The following is a 27,580-nucleotide window of genomic DNA, read 5'->3' as shown; positions in this document are numbered from 1 at the left end:
GATGTAAAACTAAAATTTAAAAGTTTATCACCATATATTTGGGTAATGCCGTTTACAGACGATGCTTATCCTGACCTAACCTATCAAGGTCATAAACCTATAAAATTGCTCATCTTTGAAATAACGCCGTGATTTCTTATGATTTAATGATGGCCTTTAAAGTATTACAATGCTATAAATGCTGTTCATTAAGTGCTAAACAAGTTCATTGTCACATATAATTATGCTGTACATAATTTTATAAGGTTTGCAATTGTTAAGTTACAGTTAAGTACAGTTACATTAGGGACAGTTAATTGTATTGATAACAGGCAATCGGCCTATCCCGTATTTGCAGAAAAACACGCCGCAGTAGATTGTCTGCACGTTATCGTGCTCTTTAAGCGTTTTTTTATATCCTTATGGGCGTAAACTACGTTCAAATGTGCACTTATCATTATACGAGGTGGAGTTGACTTGAGCAAGACCTCTTGGAACTACGAATTAAATTGGTCTTCTTTCCAGGTTCACGCCGATCTTTGGCCGACTGCTGATTTATTGAAAATTCATTAGCTCCAGCCAAAACTTACGTTCTATTTTTTTAACTGCAACTTTAATTTAAAAATTTCGCAACGGTATCAATGCTGTGCTCGGCGTGTGTGAAGCTAAGACGCATGTTTACATTTATCGACCTAGAAACTTATACGTAACTAGCTAGATTATATTACGCACGTTAGCTTAGACGATTTTGAGATACGACGTATAATATCTTTGTTCCCACCTTTCTACACAATCGATTACTGATGGCTGTAGACTTATATTGAATGAGTAGACTGTAGGAGACGGCATAACTGTTCAAGGGTTCGCTCTTACCTTTTATACTTAATTACTTTCTTGATTACTTAGTTAATATCTACGAATGATGAGCAATAATAACTTATGGCCTAAGCTTTAATTAATCCTTAGCCCAAGAGGAGCACTTAACAAACGTGATTTTAATCACAAACACAGACAGGCACTGAACCTGAAAGCATATAATATATAAATATATTGACAGTTTTATAAAAGGTTAATTACACAGTTTATTTATTTTTTGTTGTAGCTTTTATTTACCATTTAGTCGTTGTTAACATAATTGTTGTAGTATTCATACTATTGTCATATATGCTATATATCATGTGATGAGTGTTTCTTTTCACCTCGTCCGTCATTAACAGTATCGATGTTACACAGCCTTTTTTTTTTTTAATTTCCCTTATTGTCGTTTTTTTCTTCCCTACGAGAAGGTCAAGGCGGAGGAATGGTTGAAGAGTTTCTGTTCTTTTGCATCGTTCAGTATACATGATATTCTCGCATCTTCAAGTCATTTCCATCTGTGAATGAATGGTCAAACTCTTAAACGGATGTACCGTTCCTTTCTCTCGCTTCTTTCCATCGTATATTGTAAACTTCCGCCAAACGCCAACTGACTGAAATATAGAACTGAACGCCCTGGAACGACGCTCCTGTCCAAGAACTTCTTTATTTCTACGTCGTTTCGTTCGTTCTATCCGAACCCGTCCCTTCTCAATCGTCTCGGTTTTGTGTTGAAATACATTACCCTACCTAGTTGGTTTGTGTTAGTAAAGCGCAGCTGTTGTACTAACAACGATGGGTCAGACAAAGCGAAGGCGGTACACACGATGTTCTTGGGAAAATATCAATAGGACAGTGGTGTCCTCTAATGGCATCCAAAAATTCGTATTTACTTTTGTTTCAACAAGGATTTGTCTTATTGTTTCGCATCGCTTCTTGTTATAATCCACTCTTTCTTCCTCTCTGTCTAGCTCTCTCTGTGCTATAATGAACTTTTCTGGTCATCTGGCCTTTACCTCCTCAAGGTCAATAACTTAGTTCATATTTTCTCTAACTTTATTTAATTTATTATGATAACATTGCTATTCTGCTGACAATCCAGGAGTGGATCGAAGACTACTCTGCGTTCATTGTGATGCGCGCCCTACAAGCATTGGCTTGCCTATGTTTTTTTATGGCAATCGTGCCGTCATTCCTAATAATTTTCCACCCGCTTCTCATTGTTACTTCCACCTAGACAATAACTTGCCAGGCTGCTAGTTAGCTACCTTTCTTATGCATAATAATAGTCAGGCTGGCTCCAAAAAATCTATATCGACGTACGAGGCTGCGGCAATAGATGTGCGCGTGCCAGATCCCCTTTTTTGTCCGGCCACCTGAAACGAGCAGGGACCTATTTCCTAAACATCGGAAATGAAAAATCGAGCGAAAATAAACGGCAGATCGTATCTGATGGTGCGGCAATATTTCTGCACGTTTCTTGGGGGACAGAGAAGCCAAAGCTGACTCGTTCAAATTTTCGTTGACTTCATGGTAAAATAAATTACAAACAAGTATTTTGTGTCTGTTTTACCGAATTGTAGGCGTTTTTGGACGACGCATTTTGAACGTATCATTGAAGAATAGCTTCACGAGCAGTGTTAGCACTGGAGCGGAGACGAACTTTGAAGTCGGTGAAGCACAATAGGGTAACACTGTCGCACGTTTGCGCATAATGATCATTGGTTAATGACGTTACGACAAAGTGAAGTGTTTCAGGCCTGTACCCGCGTATATCGACAGAAAGAACGAGCGTTGCTATTATAACATGATCTTACGGTATTATCATATAGTGTTATGCTATATGGCGGAGTATGGGGTGCTATAATATTACCGTGCTCCAACGGTAGTATACTGCTAGACGACTTTCCAATTATTGTCACGTTCTTGCCATCGCTTATTGTGTGAACACATCCAAGTGGACAGCTGCACATAATAGACACGTGTCACTCTCATTCGTACATCGACAGACCTGCGCACTGCGCCGGCCGTTGCCCCCCAAGCGTTGTTCACTGCAATTTAGCCCCATACCATTATTCCAGCCATTTTTCTAGTTACTTTCTATCTCATCGTTTCCACCTTGTCCCTTTCGTATTATATCTACGTCTAGCTAGAACAAGCTTTGTAATTAAAGTCAACATCCTGCTTTTTCATAGCAATGATAGGAATATTATATAGCATTGCTATCGAATTCACTGCGGAGCAAGCTGGATGACAATCAGGTCTATATATATAAACATAACAAAATGTACAGCTCACAGCGGCCATTTCTGGCGTTCGAAAATAGATAATGATTGAGTTCAATTGTATCTCGACTCAACCAGCAGATGCGTTTTTCTTCTTTTGAGGTCTAGCCTCGGGTGGGTACCAGAAAGAAATTGATTCAATGGAGACGGCCATTGTCAGTCTTCAACAATCAATGGATCGACCGATCATACTATACGATAAATAGTCATTGCACTACGTGCCTCCATTGTGCCATACTGAACTCTTTCTCTCGTTTGCCAGTTCTACGGATATATATATATATATATATATATTTTTTTTTTTTTTATCTAAATACAGTTAGTAGTGTTCGCGGGTGTGTGTATGTGTTCCATGTATGTATTCTGCCGATACATGCTTCATATTTTTATAATCTTCTTGCCATATAGAATGAAAATGAGATATAGAGGGAGAGAAAGTCACGGGTTTATTTAGAGATCGTTTTTGCATATTTTTCAATGATTTCTAATAATTTTTTGGCTCTTTCATCTCGATATCTGTATGTTCCATGACGTTCTCTGTTTGTATTTCTCCATAGATTCAGAGACCATTTACGCGTAATACATGTCTATCTGTTCTGGGTCGACTCTGTGCTACCTTCAGCACACACTCGCTGGGCTGAGTATTCAGCGCAATTATACAAACTTCTTAGTAAAGGCAACAGCGGAGTGAGTAATTGCTCATTTTTGGAGACGTACAATTGGAATTACTGTTACTAGAGGATAGCGGAGCCTCGGCTCCTGTCGGGTGTAATATATAAGTAAGTTAATTTGAATTTAGCGTGTATTTCGGATGTATTTAGCTTAATTGGGTCGCAATAGTTCAAGCAAGACCGACGATTGACAAATTTCTAGCTCATGGAAACCTATATCGAAGGCCGATAAGTGGACAGGTAAGTCGCTGGCGGCGCAGGCTTTAACGTCGTAAGAGGCGGCCATCTTCTGTTGCGGCTTGGAGGATCTAGCCCGTGAATAGTGCTGCGCTCGATTGGTTTCCCATTGCCCCCATGTCGGCAAGAACAGTTAGACGAATCCTATTACGTGGGGCAAAGAACTGTAACATCGAAACCAATACAGCACGTGCGCGTTAACTAAAATTCATTACTCTATTATATATATATATATATATATAGTGTTACAAAAATACACATGCACATGTTATACCTTTAATGAATGAAGCAAATGATGAACAGTCAACATACCCTGACAGTCTGCTTAGTCGTATCTTGACAATGTGTTTTTCTAGAATAGCCCGTAATGTGGCTAGAATGATGCGGGTTTTTTTTTCTTTTGAAGTAATGATGTATTTGAATATTTGTTTAATGACTGGACAAAACAGAATACGAATTATATTCGTATCATAATTGATTTATCGCCTTCCATGTCAACGACTAATAGGCCGCCAAAAATGACAATGTGTGACTAGTTGGGCCTGAAACGCTTTTTAGATGTAGGCTATAAAGAGCAGGGCAACTATAAAATAGAGCGAGTTTTTCAAATGTGTAAGTTTTAATTTAAAAAAAAATCATCTAATCGAACTTAGCTGTTATTTTTCCATCAAGTTAGGAAACATAACCAGCTTGGACCTGCTTAGCTGTATTGCGCAGAGTATAACATAACCCTCAATAAGAATGCTCAATAGTAACTCGTCGTGGCGAAAGCGCTAGCGTAAAAACGTGCATGAGCGTTCACTTATGCAAGTTAAGCCTATTTTATAGTTCATACCTAGGTGCATTTGAACATACGGGATTTACATCGATGGCTCGAACAGCAGTGGTGCAGTCACAACGATTCATGGATGAACAGTACATGTGTACAATACACAACCGAATTTTGGATTTATGCAGCTTTTTCTCAATAATGCACCGATGGCCTATTGAAGGCCGCGCAAATGTTTCGCGAAGCGTTCATCCATGATAATTAGGTCCACCGATCTTTTTCCGCGTTCTCACGACGGTAGCCTAGCGGGCACCCATCATCGGCATGGAGGTTGATAGGATTGAGGGTTCACTCTAATGACATTGTGGAAACGCAGCAGAAGCTTAAAGGAACAAACAACCACAAGAACTGATCCCAATACGTGCCAGAGCTCTAAACTACCGTGAGCAGTCAGTAAGTAGGTCTATGTGCATTCATTTATCGACTAAAGTAACATCACCTCAACCATGAACTTGCTTTCCTGCGGACCTGTTATTCCATACGATTAAATATTGCATTATTCGTACGGTATGTCTCTATAGGCAGGTGTGGTTGAACCAGGATCTTCTAAAACAAAAAAAGGCCAGCCAATGAATCATTTCGGGCAGATTTAACTGTGCGAGAGGAGCCCGCGATGCGGTTGTTTCTATATTCGAATGTACGTAGGGAACTGGTGGCTCCTGCAAGCTAAAGTCGGGACAGCTTTGGAGAGCGGGTAGACAGAAAATGTCACTCGCCTTCGTTGACGCCGTACGCCTGCTCTCTCTTTTTCTCTTTCCGATCGATTAGGTTGGTTAGCAGTTGCTGCTTCACCTACAGAAGACCAGTGGCTGTTGGTACAGCAGCAGCATCAGCAGTAGTAGTTGAAGAAGTACAACTTGTTGAACGTGTTCGTGGTCAGACAAGTTACGAATCGCGTTGATTTTGAAGAGAGAAACCTATCTACTACAATGAATGGCCTGTTCTAAGTTAAACTGTGATGCTCACACATCGGCGTGTTACTAGTGATTGTAGTATCTGCGATCTTGCATTTGTATTAACACAGCGCTCGCGCAAAACATCTAGAGAGAAACTAGACAACAGAATACTTTTCTTTTCCTGAGGCGGCCCTTTTGACTTTAGCTTTAGATTAGGGTAGGTTCAGGTGGTGACGATGGGCACTTAAGGTATAGTCGCTTGTTAGCTCCTTCGCTTCAATAACACCCTTTTCCGCCTTCCCGTAACGAGCGTCGACACTTTATGCCATCTGGTCCTACACAGACCAAGGGTATCAATACGGCCGATTCCTCAACTCGGATATTAGTGTTCTCTGATGTTGCTGTTGCAGTTGTTCTTGATGCTACTGCTGCTGCCGCCGCTGCTGTTGTTGTAGGAGGAAGAGAAGAAGAAGACGCGGAAGAAGTAGAAGAAGTTGCGGTACGAGATGTTGTAGCGGTGATAGTGGAGGTTGTAGCACTTTACATTTGCGGCACCTGCTCATCATCATATGCAATACCATCAGTTGATCACCTCAGAGCTCAGAGAACCATCGTACCTTTGAGGATGTAATCGGTGAGAAGAGTAGGCACGGTAGGTGAGTCGTCGTTGATCGCGTGCAGAATCTTGATGAGAATTTGCAGCTCGGAGACCGACACCCGAGAGCCCACCGCAGGATTGTACGGAATTACTGTGGTCAAATACTAAAAAACGAAAACGTGTTCAGAAAACCCACACAAACACAGCGACAAGTGCAAATACCATCAATATACCGTGCTGCACCTTGGGCTGCGTCATAGTAATATGTTTGTGGGCGTACTTCGGTAGTAAGTGGTCTTACCACCGCACGCGCGAGCCCTTTACTAAAATATTAGCTTTATTGCCAACTGATTCATTGATAAAATGCTCTGTGGGCAGAATATGGACAATTAGAACGAAATACAATTCCGAATAGTACGATATTCGAGTTCCTCTAAATCAACTCCCTAGCATGACCTTTCTTTTCAGTGTGCCTATATGGCCTAGCATAGGAATTCAACCAGCCATCGGAGCCACTCACTTTCGGCTCTCCGTTGACGATAGTATGGCCTCGTCCACGTTTGCGATCGATGGTGAACTGGCGTCGCTTGTTCTGCACTGTCAGTAGCAGCGAAATGAACGTGTTTTTGGTCTCCTTCTCAAAGTCAAGCTCATCCCGCTGCGCGAGCTCGGCCACCAGCGTCTCCGATAGCGACTGCACCTCGCGCTCAAGAGCGCTGTATACTTCAACGAGTTCTGCAATGCTGAGGCTGCGCAGTCGGTCGGAACGGATCAGTCCGGCGATTTGGGCCCTCAGCGAGGTCTCACCACAGGCCGCTGATGGTTGAATGCATGCTTGCGCTGGGCTATGGCTGTCTCGATCGCCGGGAGTGTTTACCGGAGTCGTCTCCCCGGAAGCAATTCCGTCATCTGATGAACAGCTCTCCTAATAAACGGACGAGGAGACAAAATGAACGGTATAAGGTTATGTACGATAGAATACATTTTGTCTTCAATCAGCATCGCAAGTAAATGTCTGGTACGTATAAACAAAAAAATCTAGCTAATCTTGTGCAATGGTGTCTATGAGTTAAGTTTCATTAACTGCGAATTGACAAAAGTAATAACCAGATCAGACGATGAAAAGGCTGAGTGGACAAACTACTATATACTATACGAAATGTATAATAGTGAAGCCTAGCTGATATCTAATATTTAATTGGCGATACCCGTACGGCGTTATATATATATATATATATATATATATATGTATATGTTAGTTGGAACGTATCTAGCGGGAATATCAACACCATACCAGCACGTACACTCGCTCTTCTCGCTGTAGTCAAAATGCCTATTTCCTATATAGCCTCGGATCAAACGTTTACCTCCAACGCATTGATTATCGTCTAATAGGATCCCTGATAGGCGTCCACTGGTTAAAGCTAACGTTAGCAGAAGATGATCTTCACTTGAATAGCTTCTTTCATTCAATCGAACCATAAATATACATGAAGTTAATTGATGATTCATACCATTCGATTTCGGTTGATTTAGCTGGACACCGAGTACATACACTGATACTAGCTATTACAGAAATCTGCCGTTATGGGTGCCAATACGCTGTTCCAGCTGCTTGGATATACAGGGCACATATAGACGCTAGGTACTAGGAACGACTCAACGATATTGCCAGACGAGTAAACGCAATGCGTTCATTGTTTAAACATTAAATACTAACACAGCTTCAACGAACGAAGGAGCACTGTTTAACGATAAGCTACGGATGGTTATTGACGAGACGGCCAGACTAAATCTCCTCGTTGTCTTGCCTACAACAGAGCAATGGGCCTGGTAAGTCGACTTCGGTGCGACGACGAAAGTGTTGGAGCTGACCACACCACACTCAACAGTAAAGGTAACTCGGCCTGGTCCCTGCGCTGCCCTATCGGTTATACTATGTTTGTACTAACGTAGTATAACCGATGTTCGCATGCTGTCCCTTTCATATTCCTATTCCCCTATAGCCAGTCCCTTCGTCTTGTTCCAACCCTAGCTTAGGTCCTATGCTGCTGAATGGTGTACATTCATCTTAATGTTGAAGCCAGATTTAAGGTAGACGAATGGCAGTGGTGAGTCGTAATAGCTGATTATTATGTTGACGTGCACAAACGCAAAGATGTTTATTCTGAGAACGCTTCCAGCCGAGCTTGAAGTACTTACAGCCATAATATCTTCGATTTGGCGAATGACCTCATCCGCGGATTGTACGGGAGCGGGTGGCTCGGACGTAAGGCTGCTCAAAATTAGCGAATGAAGATCGAGATCGCGATCCACGTCTTCCTCATCGGAAGAGTCAGTGCTGTGACGCAGCGTCTGACAGTCATTATATCTGAATGAATGAGTTAATAAAAATACGCGAACAACGTACAGTGAAATGATTTGAAATTAAGGATCTAGTTCGTACTTACTCAGACGTTAAGACACGACTAGTGCTAGAGTCTAATTTAGGTGAAAACATCAATGTTTCATGTAGATGTAATAAAACGACCATTGTTTCTAGTAACGAATCACGTTGGAATACCTATTACGGAGATATGTCGGTCGTACGGTTGTCTGTAGCGTCGGACGAAACGTGTTTTTAACTAATAAGATAAAAAGCTTACTGTTCGTTTATGTTGAGCGCGTCTAGTTGCATCTTTCTCGCGTAGCTCTTTGACCAGTCAATGGGCATAATGTTGCCATAATTGCCCGTCAGAGTCCACCAAACCCTAAAAAATAACAAAAAAAACGATTTCCATAGGTTAGTTATGAACACTCCTACATAAACAATCAAAATACTTAGCAGGGTGATAATAAATAAATAAGCTTGGTCACATACCTAGTTCAATTAGGAAGCAGGCAGACTGGTTAGAGCTGAACATATGAAGGGCCAGGGGCCTACTCTAACGCGTAACTTAATGCTTTCATAGAAACAGTGTGTGATATAGCGTGAACGAGATATTACAACTAACAGCGTAACGCGGTATGTCATCATTGAATAGTACTCCGTTTAATCTAACGCGGACAAGCGGAAGTAGTTAGCGCGTTGATATCGGCTATTTGGGTCTGGGCTGTCAATCACGCAACAACAAGCGATTTTAATTATAATCTATCGATGATTAACTATGTTGATTGTTCAAAAATTATGGAATACGGATTAATCACAGACTTGTCAAACAAGCCATATCCTCATTTAACAATGGCTATAAAATGTCTGCACATTTTTCGAATTTGCACGAAGTCTTCCACTACAACCCTATGTCCCGATATGTTTCAATTATATTTACACTTACGGTATAATCAAACACTCGACCTGCAACAATAGAGACGGCTGAGTAACATATAGGCATCTTCTGACTGAAGTGCCGGTGCCCGTTTGCGGCTGTCTGTATAAATGGACGAGTCTCACTGGCAGCATTGTATATGGATATATGACGCCTCTTCAATAGCCAGCAAACGTGCTTTGAATGAAACATTTGCATCCGTTTCGGAAATAGCGGAACGCTGCAAGATGACACAGGATAAAATGTCGCTTTAGCACGACGATTCTTTCCTCCGTCCTTTCTGAGTGAGGCCTCAGATGTGGCCCTAGATGTCATAAAATTGACGAGAAGAGGTCGAGGGGACATGGTACTTGTATAACTATCCTGTTACATGCATAGTTGTCCTGTAATAGGGCAAAACTTAGTCTCGTAGATACCAGGCTACCCAAATGGGTCATAGTAACTTCGTAATTTGGCCGCACCAATGTCAGTTATTCGTAGTAAAGCTATTCAACATTGTTTTCTTGACAGGATGCGAAATCCGTCGCGCTGCTAGAGCTGTTGAGTAAGTTTTACCTAGCACTATTACGTATTGGCTGCGTATCCTGATAAAAACGCTATTGACGTAGCCAGTATAATATCTTATCAATTGCACATCGTATGATCACTGCTTTTCGATTACTTACGTAGTCGCGTAGAGTCAACAGAGGTAGACTCGCATAACCAAAAAGCAGGGCCAGTGCAATGTTGCGTATCGTATTGGAGCTGTCCTGAGTGGACGCTTGATCCTAACTTTATATATGCACATATATGCTTCATATATACGGCCATGGAAGTTGCACACATATCTGATAGTGACATGTAATAACTTTGCCAGCTAAACATAGAAAAAAAAAAGAAGTGCAACTTAACCGCAATGATACGGGGAAACCTCACATAATAAAACAGAAACGTGGCCGGCTCCAATACCTAGGACAGGTAAATCCTAACCGGCCAATTTCGTTTGCATTTCTAGACAGGTATATCGGGAACTGCCTGAACAAAGACTACGGTAGTCACTGAACTGAGAGTCATTCTTTTAAAATGATGAGCATCGTTGTCGGCATCGCTTGTTTGGCTACATCTGCTAACACGCGAAGAAGGACAAACGAATCTGTAGCAAAGTACAGATCATACTGCAATTTAAGAGTCCACACCTCAGAATCGGAAGCCAGCTTTCATGCGTTCAATAGGTCGTTACTTAGGTAGAGAACGATTTGTTTCTGCTTTTCTTTTTCATATTTTATAATTTACTATTTACTTTGCTCAGCGCCGTACAATCCTGCCGTAACGTCTTTAATATTTGGACGGCTTATTGGGTCTGGCGGCTTCCGATCACAGTAATAACTGATCCCTTTCCAGAGACCCTGCTTTATTCTTCAGCTCACATGCTTCGGTGTGCCGGTCCAAAATTTAACAGGTACTTCAGTGATCAGTTTGTTTAGGCATAACTCATCCGATTTAACTATTAGGTACCAGGATATACACAGCTGGCAGTCGCTGCTGACGAAGCAGGAAGTCAGGAAAACTCTCCGCGTGTACGAAAAGGCTGCTAAAAATCTCTACATGAAATAAAGGCCTGTTCTAGTTGCGTTCAACAGAACTTCCACGCCGAAGTTAGAACGTTCCATTTTCATTTGTTCGCTTTTGTCGTCAAGCTTTCTTGTTGTAGCATCCTCTACACGCAATGTAAATCCGGGAATTTTTTTTATTGAGTAAGCTAAGTATTGTTCTTTTCGAGAGGAATGTTTATCGTCGTTCAGCGCAAAGGTTATTATGTAATTATAGCTGCATCGATCCGAAATCAATTGCGGAAGTTATAGGCTAAACACCGAGCACCGGTGTCAACAACGTGCGTCGCATATTGCCACGATATATATACTGTGTACGTAACTTGAATAAACGGAAAGCCACCCCTTGTTTTATTTACATATGATTCCAAATCGACTCGTATGATTGAGAGGTATCAAAAGACGATTGGTTTGGGTTTCGTCAAGCACTCGCTAGCTTGCAGCGTTCGTCTCCAACAATGATACAGTATTGATAATAGTAACATGATAATAATAGCAATACGCAAGCGACATAGTCGGCTGGGATTTTTGGAACGGCATTGCGGGGGCATGCTTACAGAAAGATCACAATGTACTTATCTACTATAATCTAATATTACAGTCTGAAGTCGGCCATACCATCCCACACCGGTGGCAGCGAAATCGGCTCCCTGATCGCTGTCAGTACTAGCGTTGTGATGCAGCTTAGGCCCTGTATGTGGGTGCGCGGGTGCAGCCTGTACGCAGGGTCAAATCTGAAGGTTCCGTTGAGCGTTACAAATTCATCACTCAACCACGAGATAGTCTAGAAGCTCAATCTTGCGCACAGGACTACGCTCACCAGAAGACAAGGTTGTGAACAAGAAACGAATAGCTTACGTCTCATCTGATGTCGAAAATGCACGATGCAGCAATCAACATCAAAGATTCGCCCCACTGGGCTGTGCGCGGCCCCAACACAGAAACAGTGACGTAAAATCACGTAGTAGGCTGTCGGTCTGTTCCCACTACCCCATTCCCCACACGCCGACACAAAGCGAACGAGGCCTACCGGTAATCACTAACGAGAAGCGGAATAGAATATATATATGTGTACACAGTGACGTGCTTCTCCATTCCTTTATCACAATCATGGCGAAAATCAGTGCAATGATAGATGACTTTTTACGCTAAAAGAAGGCATCTCAACCACTGCGAACGGACAACTCGACGAATGCGCAGGGCTTCACGATAGCCGCGTGGAGGTATGACAGCTGGGGGCCGTAGCGTGAATCTCGGCCGTCGCTTCGGCCCATCAGCGATCTCGTTGTCTGGCAAAAATTTATCAACAGTCACTGGGCCTAGCCTTCTCTCACAAGAACCTTACAACATATACGGTAGTTTGATTGGCAGCTGGAGAACGAGCGGTCGCACAAGCGATTGAAAAATAACCATCAACACATCTATTTGCTCAGAGTAGTAGTAACACGTGCCACGAAAAGCATTTGCTGAGTGGGCAGCTGTTGGACGCGGTGGATACATTTTTATTATGACGACGGCCACTGTTATTATTACGGTTTTCTAGCATTATCATGCCAGGACAAGCCTACTGCATCTCGCTTTCGTCGGGACGCGCGCGCTGTTCACTTTCTTCATTGGCGCTTCACACCTCGAAGCATACGATTTAACATATGCGTACGCAAACGCGAACTCGGTATATGTACGGCATACAGTGTCATTTACATGTTTTCATTGAGTCATCTAACACGGCTCGCCCTTACTTTTAGCAGTGTGATAATTGTTGCCAATATCACGATCGCAGTAAACGACATTTCTGAAATTGTGTGCTCGTACATAGACTATCGCTTCCTCCGAGGCGATTTTAACAATCACGAAACTATGACTGTGGCATTTGACGACCTATAATTGTGTAAAAATTTACTTTACTTCAGAGAAATTTTTGTTCGTGATCTGAAGTATTTATTATATGATCTAATTCTCTGATTTTCGTTAGACTGTGCCATCCTAGTCAACCGCAACATAGCTGTCGTTGTATATATATATATATATATATATATATATATATATATATATATATAGAATAAGAGGCATAAACTAATTAATACATAAGTAAATATTTCAAATTTCACTGGTGTTAGGCATTGCCTGGAAGGGTACGAGAGGCACTCATCCGTAATGCATTAAAGCCTTTTGATAGGCAGACAACGTTTGCTACCTAAAGCTGATCACTCGTCTCCTGGTACTTTTCACTACTTTCAGGTATGATGGTGAACGAAACAGGTTTAGGCAGAACTTCGAATCATTCCACAATGGATGCCGCCTATTCAGTCACACAGTCATTGTCCGCCATGCTACTTCATGAACAATAGCATTAAACGGTGGTGGCCTAAGACAGCAGGACGTCTGCAGCAATTTTTCGGAAGTTGAGTGAATCGAAGAAAGCAACCGTAGAACATCATATTTATGATCTTAGAGACAAAAAGCACGATTAACCTAGTCTTCACGAAATATCTCACGGCAACGTGGTCGAGAAAAGGGCTTTCCGCTTTTACTGCACCTGTTTTCGTACCTGGCTGCCAGTGCAAGAAGTCCCTCTCATTCGTTTTGTTGTAGTCTACATGCTTTGGACGATGTTGCTTTCTACTGTTGACCACCTGTTCCTGATTGTGCTATAGTTCTTCAGTAAATTTTCGACAACGACGCCGATTATCGTCATCTGTGGTATTTGTATTTAACGCCATTCGATGACCCCGCGTTATTCTTGTGGAAAAAACTCGTCACGGAAGCAATAACACACACACACACACATACAGCAGACTACCCTTCAATAGACGAAAAACAGGTAAAACTTCCTGATACTCTTATGGGGGAACAAAGAATGATGCTAATGAACCGCTAGACCACCCACTCAGACTCTCTTACGTAGGCCGGAAAAAAAACGACAGCGTCGATATGTATCGATAGGTTTCGCGTAAAGCGTACACAATCATTGAAGGACTCAAATTGGTTCGAGACACTTTTTGTCTAATGATCATTTTCGAATAAACCAAACAGATTGGCCCATCATAAATTCAGTGTACGTGTAGAATGCAGCAAGTTACTTAAAGGCAGGGGTAGTCATGGTGTATTTGCTATGCGCCAAATTCAGATCACGTTTAAAGTCTAAGTTCAAAATTCACTTTGGCGTTAACTTTGTGGACCGTTTTTTGACGAAATTTATCTAATGCCAAGAAAATGCTGATTCATAAACCGAACAAATACCAAGCTCTACCGTATCCTTAGTGGCATACGATGCTTACAATAACTATCAGACATTGCATGCTGTGGATACGTTCAGAGTACGGGTTCGCTTCTGGACGGAATACAATCAAAACAGACTGAATTCCCTTAGCGGTATCAAAGGTCCGCTTGATCCTTCTCTCAGCCCCATATTGAGCTGTTAAATGGTGTTCCATTAGCGACTATCGCTTTCAGTGTTAGTATATCTTCTGCACAGCTGCTCTGACAGCTTTTACGACTGCGGCCGGCACCGTTACCGTTACTGCCGACGGCTGCCGTCGGTGAATTCTAAAGTGAACCAAACCACGGTGCCCCCTACGCGTTGTCGTTTAGCCCACTAGCAGACAGATGCAAGAAATAATGGGATTTCTCCCGACGTTTGCGGCGTCGCTTCTGTGCTGTGGTTTCGGCGGTTGATGCGTGACGCAGCTCCGCTCTTAGCTCCAAAATAAAGGACAGTGAGTCGACAGCAACTCCCAGGAAGAGCAAGATGTCGCAAGCGCTCTTCACGGTCCCGCCCTTCAGCCAACTGCTATTATCCCAGTCTCTGCGGCCGCGAGTCGTGTAGTCGTCGTTCGGGCCCTCGCGCCGACCATAAGCGTATCCAAACATATGTCTTACGGCTAATCACAGCAATCATATTGAGACGGCCGGTAGAATGATATTGCACATCGTTGTTTTTTTGTGCAGAATAGGCAGAATAAGCAAAGAAGAGTAGGCAGTAGACGTATACAGATGTGGCTGTGTACGTGCCCCCTTTTTTCGGCCGTAACGGCAGATTAAACATCTGCAGTACTAATAAATATTGTGCGGCGTACAATTAACACAGTACCTTGCGTGTACACGAGCTTCGTAGAGTGATATATAGCGTTATGTTGGGTTTACGCGGCTGCGATCATTGTGACGAATCGGGTCAGCAAGTGACGTTCGTAGAGAGAGAGAGAGAGAGAGAGAGAGAGAGAGAGAGAGAGAGAGCTACCAAAATCATTTTTAATGAATATACCCATCCATGCGCCTGTCATTTGTGATCGATTCTTTTTCTAATGGTTCATTTATTCATTGGACCTAATAATAGGAAGGACACACATTGTCAACAACGAAATGCTAACAATTTTATTCTATCGATAATTAGAAAAAACCCACGTTATCGATTTCCCCCATGGGGAAAAAACAATCGAATAACTCTTGTACAAGCTGTACGGGCTGATTAGACAAGTGCACTATCGTAAGCAAACGCTGCTCGCATCGTGTAACCAGCCATTGCTCTGCCAAGATTATTTGGAGTGAAGCGTTCGGCCCTTAATATCCAGCCAGCAAATTTATCACTCCCAAGCAATTTCGTTTCGGTTAAACGATCAACAGAAGCAGTAGATGTGATTGTGTAAAAGCTTCGGCCAAGTCTCGACGCTCGAGCGATGTCAATGCATATGGCTGAGGTCGCTGTCTTCGCCAAATAATAGCGGACCATATACTACTGACAGGTCTCGCTAAAGCTCTTCTATTACACGGGGCTGCTGCTGCTCCTGCTACTTCGACTTCATACATGGCAGTTCGCCCTAAACAAAAGAAAAGGTAAGCTATTTTGACCGAATTGTCGTGGGTATTTAGATGAGCCCATCGATACTTTGATGAAGTTGTCATTATGGTGATCATCGTCGGTGTTTCAGTTGGCGTTAACATAGGGTAGTCGTCTCCATTGCGATGCACACTGTAAAAAAGGATATGATGTATTTCTGGGGCGTTTCTTTAGTGGGGTCCTAGAACGCCGAGAGACCTTTACAACAAAGTTGATCGATATCTTAAACTTAGCTTGAAGTCGCTGTAAGTTGCCACTGAGTTCTACTTATTCGTAGAAAATGCTACCATATGGAGTACGCCTGTTTTGAATTCGAGTTGCGAAAAAAACGCCAGTCTTAAAAAACTGTCAAAAGGCACGTTTACCGCCTACAAGGCACATACGCAGGATTGTTAGAATTTGTGAAGTTTTTCCTCAATAGATTTGTTGCGATGAGAAAAATCTCGTCTACGAAAAGCTCATGTCATGTCTATTAGCACAAAAATCGATCGTGAACGAGTAACAACTACTCGTGCGTCTGATGAGCAGCGGACCGAACGTTCAGCGAATGAACGCATCGTTCGTAGAACGATTGTCTATCATCGACTTTCAACGGGACAGCCATAAAAATTAGTGACAAGAAATATTCGAAGTACGGAAATGTCCTTTGGTACCTACTGATTCAGCATTAGCTGTACCGTTTAACGGGTATTTGATCAGTATCGTTTATGTGTTGTTCTGTGTTTTGCGTTGCTTGATGCTGGTATATACGTGCGTGCGTGTGACGACAATGGACACGAAAGACGTACGTGCCGTTACTCGTCAGTTCCCCTTGTGAACGTTTATCAATATACGACTCACTCATTCAATTATCAACTTTATTATATTTAGCAGACAGCAAGAACAGCATCGTCGAAGATAGTTATCAATGACAGTCATAGTATGTATACTACGTCCGCGAACGCAACAGATAATTATGACAGTGCATCTCGCACAGCGGCTATCGTAAGGTATCGGACGGTAATTGACACATGTGAAGACAACAATAGCTTCAAACACTTGCCTTTCGTCCACCGCGTTATTTATATACGACCACACGCTAATTATACCATTATAATAATAAATCTACATTGGACCTATCTTGTACGACATGGTGGAACATAATAGATACGGGACGCGGTGTTTATACTCGCAATAAACAGCACAAAATCGTGTTAGTAGTACCATAACAAAAGAAATAATTGCCCCCTTCCCCCACCCCAGACTCAGTTATGAACAATGATGAGAAAAGAATAGGGGGCAAAAAGATTAAGAAGATAGCGCTGTAACAAAAAGCGTAAACGCAAAAGCGTCGAATACCTCAAAATCAAAACCGATTCCATTGTTTAGCACCAGGAAATCATACATATACGAATACGTATATGATTTCCTGGTGCTCCAACAACAAAGACGACTGTATTTTGTCACGGGGTTGGTACATAACGTGTCGTTAGTCTCTTGAATATATTGATTTTGAGATATTATATACATAGACGCGGAGTTGACTCATTTTCTAACAAAAGACGCCGTTTCATGATGTCGGATGATAGGGAAAGCGCAATTACGCGGTTGACCAAGGCACCGCTCCGTCTCGCACAAACAAGACATGCTCTTATAGTGTGTCATTCCTCTTGAGACAGGCAGGTCATCGTTTGTTCCTTCGTAGTGCTTAAATACGCTCTCGTTATTTCGTCAGCCGCCTGCTGTTCCTATCATTTTTATTCAATTTTCTCCAAGACGGTAATCCGTGTTTACCATTTTGCTCTTATAATTTCTGTTCGAGACACGAAAGATCTTCACAGCTACGCGTTGTTATGCAAAAGTAACGTTTTCTTGCGGCCGGCTTCCGCTAGCGTCACGTCTATTGGCACCAATATGTCTTAGTACAACGTCTGTCTGACGTGGGCGACGGAACTCTCGCCGTGCTTCTCATTAGCTCGCAGAATCTTTACGCTCATATATAAAGGAAGTATTTCTTTTTTGCCAGTTTTGAGAAGCACGCTTTAAGAGTGTAACGAGCTAAGCAAGTTATCGCAGTGATAGACGAAAAACGCAGGCCGCTTAGGCAGTCCTCTGATCCGCATGGCACAGTTAAATGTAGATATTATTGAATATTATTATTAAATGTAGAGATTATTAAAAACATCATCACTCGAACGACATGCCCGATTCTACGGGTGCCGGTAATTGATACGCTAATATATGTGTAACCATAATATAATAGCGTCACGATATTTTTGTTACCATGTGACGTACTGTGTAATTAATCGGTTCGTCTACGATTGAACTCTACTCTCTCCTGTTTTCCTGTTCCTGACGATCATCAGAAGATCAATGACGGGAAGAGAGTCGTTTCTGTGACGGTTATGGTAAGACAGTGCCATTGTAAATCACTACATTGTGACAAATGGAAGAATAACGGGGCAATAGACATCGTCACATATCAACGATAACAAACCCAACAGTTGTTAGGATGGGCTAACGTAATGAGCAAATTGTCAAATTTTGCCCAGAATTGTCGTCCTCTATTCACTTGACTCAACCATTCCCGCCAATTTTTTCTAGCAATACCATAAGACACTATCAGCTGAACTGATAACTCGTTAGCACAACTGTAGACACACTATCGTTTATTTCAGCGCGTTATCATTAACTTGTTTATAAATAATCTACTGCTAGATACGATAAGCACGACCACAGCGGCATCAGCGATGCTATAATACTGCAGCCGGATACAGATATACGTAAATATCTACCATCCTGGATACACGTAAACAATACGTCCATCTTTGTTCGTTCTTTAGCCAAGCTTGTAAGTGAAATCATCGACGACGATAACAACGATCGTCGCTCTCAGCCCTATCTAGCCTAATCTAGATACGAAATTTAAATAGTGAACAAAATGTTACACGATCTTCAAGCGTGCGTCTGTCTATAGCGTCTATTGTGCTTTACGCTGTAAATTGCAACTTATCACGCTCATCCGAACAGATAGCCTATTCGACACATGATTTTAATTATACGATAACCGAAATTTTATAGCTGATACCGTCACGAGTACTGGAGTCTTTGTTGTTATGGAAACTGGGACCCACCGCCATATATATATATATATATATATATACATATATAGCCTTTTCTGTTAGACGGTTGCTTGTGCTATTTCCTAAGATTTATTCAATTCCACGCGCAGTGATCGATCGTTCCAAATCTCGCCATTAATTCCGTGGCACTTGGCGATCTCCACACCTCGACAACTGATCTTGGACGATCTTCATTTATTTCGAGGGGCTGAGGAAAGGCAATCAATACTCCGTGCATCGTATCTGCGCCCCTCTTCTTTTTTTCCTATGCGCAGTTGCACTCTTTGTCTGCCGCAGTTACTCTTTCTATTAAAGGTCTACTGTTACTGCTGACATTGGAAACACGCGAGTAAGCTAGAAATGCTTAACGGTAACGTCGTAAAGGTAACGTCGAGAGAAAAGTTTCTAGATACTTTCGCTTTGTTCCGTCCGAGCTTTATAATCCTCCTTCTTCTCTGATCCATTAAAGAGGACGGAAAACGAACAGAGGAAATAGGGCAACTGGCCACAACAAAGTATATAGAATAACATACAACGGTAGATGAAAAAAAGTGCCCTGCTACCGCCGCCACTGATCCGGGTTGCAGGTGCCCCATGGCAGCAGTAGCAAGATCCTGACTCCTATTTGGACAACGTTTCTAAAGCTGCTGTTGTCGTCGCTACTAAATGCTTTCGGAGGACTGGATTCTATTCCGTGTCATGTTCACCTCTATCAAATGGTGTCTACGTATTTTGTCGACGTGTTTTATATCTTTCGATCCTATCTTCTCTGTATTGCTGGACTTGTAGTAGACTATTAGTAGTTATTGTGCGCCTTCTACGAGCCGATTTTAATAGATCTACACTACCTATATTGCTTGCGATCTGCCCATCAGGCGCGCAGTCCAGAAGTTTTTGACAGGACTTCTCTACTTTATGTCATCGTACTGATACTAACAATAAAACCGGGCAGCAAGACCAGCTTCGACAGCCATTTAGGCTACGATATTCGTAGTAGCATAGTATCAAAAAGAATCAACATACCTGAAAGTAAGCACTAATCATAATAATAAAGGGGACAATAATCAAGCTGCTGCCTTTTTTGACTTGTCTCTGCCAGTACACGGGCTGACTGACTGACTGACTGACCAACCAACCGACGGACGAACAGATGAGATGAAACGGGTAGCGACGAGACGGGCAATTTTTATTGGTGCTACCCCTGTTATTGCTGCGAAAAACGATCTCATAATGGCAGCGAGTGGTGAGAAGTATCAGAATACCAAGATCGCACTCAAGATAATGATGATTCATTTAATAACAGAGACAACCGGACATAAAAAGAAGGGAAACCTGCTGATATGACATAAAGGTGCATGGCGCCAGGATTGTATATCCACCGATCAGACACAGGACGAGCGGGCGATGTTTAAGTCGACATCGTCAGTCAGTCAGCTATCTAGATAGAAAGGATACGTATACACTGTCAAAAACGAGAGTTGCGATGTCTCGCTTTTACTTGATCTTTTTCTTTATTGCAGATGTTTGCCAGGATCGGCACTAGTGACACCATCGTGTCGTACCATTTTATAAACATCCAACGAGGATCACCGATGTAAAAGGAAACATCACAAGATGGCGGTTGTTCAATGAACGTGGGCAGGTCAACAGCCGAAGTGAAGGAAGTTGAAGACGGCATGATATGCGGCAGCAGAGAGCTTCGGATAAGTGTCGAGTAGGCGAGATTTCGCTGAAGTATTATATGAAAATGATATGTGTGTGTGATGATTAAATTGGAAACCAACCAAGATTAATGCCAATTTTCGATAAACCCATGTAATGCGCATAATCGGACGAGAGCAACGTGTTTCATATCGGAAACCTTCAGAGGCACCATTTTGTACAGGTACTTTGTACTTTTGGCACGGCTAGTAATTCCTGTACGGCTTATAGTTGTAGCGAAAGTAAACCACAACATACATTATATTCAAACACACAGTGCGAGATTATTTTCAGTTAATTTGACTCAAAATCCTAATAGATAGTTTTTAAAGGTTATTATATGAAAAAAGGAACTTAAATAGATTTAAAGCGTGTTATGGGAAATACCGCAAATCGGTTCATTCTAGAGTTCCGACGTCAGTCAACAAGATACGATCCGCAACGCTCAGTGTATCGTGTAAGTAATACCACCGTAATATAGCCGAGCAACCAATCATCATTGATATCACCTGGGCCGCTATAGGATATCGATCCTGCGAATATTTTCGTCAATCTCGTCTTGCTATGAGTGCTCACACCGGCACACTTAACATGATTAATATTTCTGTATGGTTCTTCCATTACGTGCAATTATAGGATGGATATCAGCTCAGTGGTAGCAATTTATAAACGAGGACCCATCAGCATTTCTAGGGTGTTCGAACCATGTATGCAATCATTTATGCGAGTAACAAGACCCGTAACAGCGTCGCTACTCTTGCTACGCTTCAGAAAGCACGAATCTGTCAGTGTCAATGGATACGAAATGGGCAGCTATTTCGGTCGCAATACGCCTGCCGGCAGATGACAATGTTAAGGTTCTTTCTTTAATGAACAGTTGCAATAGCAGGCTCGTCTGAAGTTGAAACGAGCAGCTGATGAAAATCCGTAACCCAGGGTAATCGTTCCGCTAAGCGCCGGAACGTCGTCACAGCTTCTTTCAGCTACCACAGGTGGGCATCGAGAAAAAGAACAAGAAACTGTAGAAAGCGATCTGCTCATATATATGTATATTTGGCGTATAGTTGTAATAGATATAAGTTCTGAACGAGAAACGTATAGAGCATGAAACAAAAGTAACAATCATTCTAATACAATCTAGGAACTGATTAATGATCCAGCATACACAAGAAGAAACGTACGCAGACCAATCGTCCGAGGGCTCAATGATGCTGCACAGTTACTTACGAACAATAAATCAATGAAATAAAAATCTGTTGCAGTTTCGTTCTAGATACCGCGACGGATTCCGTCGAGCGGCGATTTTTTTTACTCGTTATAGTACCTGCAAATGTGTCTTCTTCGTTCTTTTTTTTTTTTTCGCTCGGGTTTTCGTCATACTGGACCGTCTCCGGTGGCTTTTCTACTATCTAGCCTTGCTTCGGTGCGTTCACTTACTCGAGCGGATTAACTGCCGCGCGTGAATGAATTGCTTTTATTTTCATTTGCGATATATCTCTTAATAGTGGTTCGGCGAGCGTGTGGTACGTTACCCACAAAAAACCTGACGGGCGCGCTGGGAGGCGTTAAACAAATTCAAATCGTAGATCGCGCGAAAGCCGCCGTCACGAATTCATAAGCTATATTATTTTTACTTGCATATCCTTGCCTATCATCGCCATTATCTACATTTTCTATCGACGCTATGCTGTTGCTGCGGTGCGCCATTGGCCATTCACTTTCATCGTAACTACGGTTACTTTTATTGTCGGCAGCACCAGCACTGAATAAACGCGTAAAAAAGGCCAATGCGACAACGGTAGCAGGCATAAAAAGGTGACAGCTAGAGCAGCAGGAGCGCGAGCGAAATTTCGAAAAAAATTTCCAGTGCCTTTTCCTGCAGCAGTGGAATCATAATTGGCATTCATTCATTCATTCATCAACCAGGCCGATAGCAGGCGTCCAGTGGAGTGCAGTACGGGAACCGCACGTCACCAAATCGGCAAATCTCTGTCTGGTGTAAAACACTCGGGATCTATAATGTCGCTCTTAGATATCGGCTAGATGGACGTTTAAATGGGGAAATCGAAGTTGTCGTACAAGGTCGACAGAAAACCAACCGTCTTAAGAGTGGCTGCCGTCGCTACGAGTCAAGCTGTCATGCCTCTATATGTAGAATTTTCCTTCGCTGGTATAGCCTGTCTTTATTATTTCTTCTGTTGTCGTCGTCGCTGATTCGGCCGTTGCTCCGCGCGACAAATAAAGGATAAATCAACGGTGGCAACAACGGCGGGAGAGCCATGGAGCGACAAAGAGTAAATGAACCAACGCCGTTACGAGGGCACTGTTTACAATGGGAGTAACTACTGCCATGTACCCAAACCTCCGTTGGTCATCCTCCTGATCAATCGGTTGTCCTTCGTGTTCTCTCTTCGCTGACGTATGACGCGATATAGGAAATGGCAATGGGGATGGAATGATCGAGACGAAAGGCTACACGCATATATGTTTTCGGCCAAGTTTCTCGCAGCTGGCTTATATTGAATGGACTCCTTGTTCTCTTTATTAAATAGCCATAATCATAGATCTACTACATATATGACCAGTGCCACCAGAAGATAAATAATGCTTAGGGCTGCATTGAACAAATCACATAATCTTCTATGAGTGCTACCCTTACCAACTCTTGCTCAGTCTATACAATAAAGTAAATATGCAATACCATGAAATAACAACAAAAGAAAACATAAACAACAGATAAAATAATTGATGAGATGTCTGCTGCCCCCGCTGCTGGCGCGAGAATCAACAAATCATTGCTGAGTAAATAATCTAACGGCTGACGACGACGACACTGGCTGACAACCTATAGCTTACATATTATATGGAAAATAATACTTGATAAGGCTAAACGAACCAATGATAGCGGTAGCGGCGACGTCGTCAGATCACAATTGTCGACTCAGACTTTTCATTAATGATGTATAGTGGAAGCCCCCGCCAGAGGAACCCGCTTTTCTCCCACTGTTATCACTCACTCCGCGCGTATTAAGGGCTTATTCAAGGGTACTTTTTTTGGGCGGCGTAGAAGGATAGAATGGACAGACGAACGAGAAATTCTTGCATAAGAATTGTTTGGATTTCATTTCTATGACAGACGGACGGACAATTTCGTCAGAGCTAAGTTTCAGCACCAGCGACGTTCGTGATAGTAACTGTGCAGCAGACGATCGTTATCAGCTGAAGTGGCTTCTCCACGCAGACGATTGCGGAGAATGATTGCTCCACTGTGGAAGCAAATCATAGAGGGAGCGGCGCTAATAGCAACGACGGCGGCGACAGATAGAAAAACGCTAATATGACAAATAGCAGGACAGATTGGCTGCGAGTATGTCCGAGGAAGAAGTGCTAGCAGGACGGCTACTTGCGCTTTTAAGAGAAGTTCATTGCGAAATAGAGCCAGGGTTTCACTACTATGAAATAGCTATCATCGTATTGTTTTTATGGCGTTGTCGTCATTTTCAGTACCTCGACACTTTTTTACCAGTGCAATTTACTGAACTAGATACGTAGTTAATGTCTAACTTTAGATGTCCAGACGTAACTTGGATGAGCTGATTTAGTCAAGTGAACCGACACACGCCGTGTGTTCCGGCGTGCGTTTCTGATTGGGACACCCTTGAGATGCGTATTATTTATTTACGAGTTCATAATATCACTTACGTGTGACTTAATTTGTGAGAATCTATATACCCATCTCATAGTGAAAGGGCCACTTTAACTGTTCCATGATCAAGGTCCGCTTCAGGCGACGCTATGTTTTACAGAGTCGAAAGGCCTGCTAACATTTACGAGTCACAGGAAAATCACTATTCTGTAGCCTCGCAACGTGGAGGGCTGGTGTGGATGCTCATAACGTATCCATGTAAATGAGAAAAAAGAGTAAAATTAAACAATTACATATCATTGTAAAATCGAGAACACGGCATTGATTCACAATGGACTAAATCGCTGTACCCTAATATCACCATATCTATATGTATTTTAATTATAACAACTGGCATCTGGCGCCAAAACGCACTGACTGACATGTTGGTCAGTCAACTTGCGACCTCTGTTGCGCGCGAGTGCGTCGGGCAACCCTGTAGCCCAATAAGAATAAGCCAGCAAATATATCCGATCTAGAACTAAAAAAAAGAAAGCAGCGTAAGAGTTAAGTAGAGAAACTCAGCAGAACTATTGGCCAAGAGCCTCTGTTTAGTAAAGTTCACATGAAGAGATTATTAGGACAATAGGAGACTGGTCCAGGAGAAATTGGCTTGCCAGCGACCGGGAGAAGAAAACAGATTTTAGGACGCACTTTTAATATAGAACAAGCGATGTTTGGCTTTTTCTTTCTGAACGACGAACTTATTTTTACGTTGTGCAGTATTACCCTTAGCGGTAGACATACGTGTCTTGTTTTTTCTGTCTGTAAAGCTATGGCGTCGAACGTATTGGATGTTCTATATGGATGGCCGTTCTGTTGCTTAAAAGCGCAAGGAGTTCGTTTGCCCCGCGCGTAGAGTTCCTGTGCCATGAATATATATAACACAAGAGAGCGCCTAAGGATAGATTTTAAATTAGGAGCTCACATTAGGCCCGTGCAGCCTGTTCCCTTTGAGAAGATTTCAAATTTCATTTGAAAGCCTTTCGCTAGTGTGAGTTGATTATCGCAGATTCTAGCAGATTTTCATCTCGTACCCAGACAACTATGTCAAAGGACGCTTGTAGTACAATGCTCGTCTATTCTTCCATCTCCTTTATTAACTAATGTTATTCATTATTATTATTGTTGTTATTTTTATTATAAACGCAAAATATAGACTCGGCTGCAGAAATGAGTTACGTACGTAACTCTGTTTGTGTTGCCTCCAATAGCGGTGAGTGTTGACATTTGGGTCTGACACTTTCCAAAGTCCAATAACCGATTGAGCATCAAGCGATAAGATAGAGCGATTGCCGGAGGGACCAGCGACCTCTGACTTCTTACGACCACTTACCACGTTACAGATGCTTGTCATTGTGATTTCAATGGATGCTATGTCCCATGTAAAATTTGGGTTAAGTATTCAAACTGTATCTAAATCCCATCGACGGTAGCAACGGTACGAGTTACTAGTAGTTATGTTAGGTTTATAAGTATCGTGCTGGGAGCTAATTGTCCGTCTGATAGAATATCTAACGGCGATACTGAACGCAAAACCTGAACCATAGGGGTCTATAGATATCAATTTTGCAGGACAAAGAGAAAGGTTTTTAAGTCGAAATTAGATTCGCAGCATCTAATGTAATATTCGTAATAATATACGGATGCGAGCTCTGCAAAAAGATCAGTCACCAGTGTAATTCACCATAGTCCACAACGACTGATGACCGCCGATGATCAGACCGATCGTCAGGAACATTATCAGCTCGTGGTTACAATCTGTTTTCTTCATTTCAGGTCTAATTTTTTCACCAACAGAATTTTATGGGGCATGCTAAAAACATACGTATCAAATATATTATCTTATCCAATACTCTATCGCACGACCCTATCACTTTGTTTGATAGTACGGTAAATTCTAGTTCTCCCTAGCAGGCAGCTGCTAGCCTTATAACAATCATACTAATGGTTAATAAGCAGCATGAAGATCTACTTCGTCAAAGACTACGTATAGCGCACAGTGACTTCTAGCATGCGGACGTGAAACCTTCATTGTCCGTAACGTAAGACGTATTGCTTACCACTAAGAACGAAAGTTCTGTAATCAACTTAAATAGAAACGCTCAACTTGGCATTTATGGGAAAATGGGCAATCGAAATCTGGCTAGGTCAGGTTCCGATGCGAGGCGTACGCCATTTTCAAGCGGAAATAGACGACACAGCTCAAACTGAACAAAGATGAGCGTTTGCGAAAAGTGATTACGGAGACCCATTAGAACAATGGAACATCTTCGTTTGAGTTTTAAGATTTTGACGATTCGAACAACGTTCAGTGTGCAAAACAGCATCAAAAATTTCCATTACCGTACGTTTGATCGTTTGACTTCGGCTAATTGGGTCCCTCATTCATTAACAATCATTATGTTTCTCACTATAAACAGTGACGATAAATCCTCTCGTTTAGAAATTAGCGGATGACTACTTCGATCAAACGGTTTTCTATATTTGACAAGCGTCTACATTACGTCGGAGCAGCGTCGGGAGAGCTTCTCACAGGAAGGCTCGAAGCGTCATTTTCTAAATAGCAGTCTACTGAACGCTCAAACAGTTCATATGTGAACTCTCAATTAGTTTGGTACATCGATACAAAAATGGTGTCCTTCACAATAACAAGACTGTCCTGTATTTGTTCTCGCTAGTGAAATGGTACGTTTACGTGAACGTGAAATGTTTACGATAGAACAGCTAAAAATACAAAACACAATTACAGCAATACGTGCGTTGTCGTTATGGTTACGACGCTAATAAAGAAAAACACTCACGGAACGCGCGGTCGGTGTTTCTGCTCGAAGACGACAAATTCGTCCTCGAAACTCTCTTCGAAGCTGTCCACGACTGCCATGTTGACGCCGATCAGAGTGTATTGTCCTTTTTGCCACGTCTATTCTATTGATATCCGCGGCAGGGACACTAACACTGTGAGCAGTACTCTCGACGGGGAAGACAAACGGATTCGGAGCTCTGCATAGGCAA

The 27,580-nt window shown here is 42.3% G+C and overlaps 1 protein-coding gene and 2 long non-coding RNA genes across 9 annotated transcripts in view; 2 read left to right on the top strand and 1 right to left on the bottom strand.

Moving 5' to 3' along the window:
* Positions 1–1,060: 1,060 nt before the first annotated feature.
* The window catches only part of Unc-76 (fasciculation and elongation protein Unc-76), a 109,367-nt gene continuing 82,847 nt past the window's right edge, over positions 1,061–27,580 (bottom strand). For 5 of the 7 annotated variants that reach the window (XM_086971885.1, XM_086971886.1, XM_022848253.2 and 2 more), the window contains 5 exons: positions 8,996–9,100; positions 8,553–8,721; positions 6,871–7,275; positions 6,370–6,514; positions 1,061–4,191 (listed from right to left, as the gene is read on the bottom strand). In XM_086971885.1, coding sequence (XP_086828011.1) covers positions 4,175–4,191; positions 6,370–6,514; positions 6,871–7,275; positions 8,553–8,721; positions 8,996–9,100 — 841 coding nt within the window. In that variant the 3' untranslated portion in view covers positions 1,061–4,174. Of the gene's footprint in view, positions 4,192–5,572; positions 6,515–6,870; positions 7,276–8,552; positions 8,722–8,995; positions 9,101–27,580 lie in introns of all 7 variants that reach the window. The other 2 variants (XM_086971884.1, XM_022848247.2) reach the window with 2 other exon arrangements.
* LOC147752297 (uncharacterized) lies at positions 7,293–8,641 on the top strand. The gene is made up of 2 exons (XR_015314414.1): positions 7,293–8,247; positions 8,534–8,641. It is a non-coding gene; the product is annotated as an uncharacterized LOC147752297 (long non-coding RNA).
* On the top strand, positions 20,543–23,646 carry LOC111268970 (uncharacterized). Its single transcript, XR_002685488.2, has 3 exons — positions 20,543–21,337; positions 21,517–21,872; positions 22,022–23,646. It is a non-coding gene; the product is annotated as an uncharacterized LOC111268970 (long non-coding RNA).

The sequence above is a fragment of the Varroa jacobsoni genome, unplaced genomic scaffold (genome assembly GCF_002532875.2).
Source record: "Varroa jacobsoni isolate VJ856 unplaced genomic scaffold, vjacob_1.0 scaffold_1338, whole genome shotgun sequence".
In the NCBI taxonomy this organism is placed as follows: domain Eukaryota; kingdom Metazoa; phylum Arthropoda; class Arachnida; order Mesostigmata; family Varroidae; genus Varroa; species Varroa jacobsoni.
Note: the sequence above shows the minus strand (reverse complement) of the source record. Positions and strands in the feature narration are given on the sequence as shown.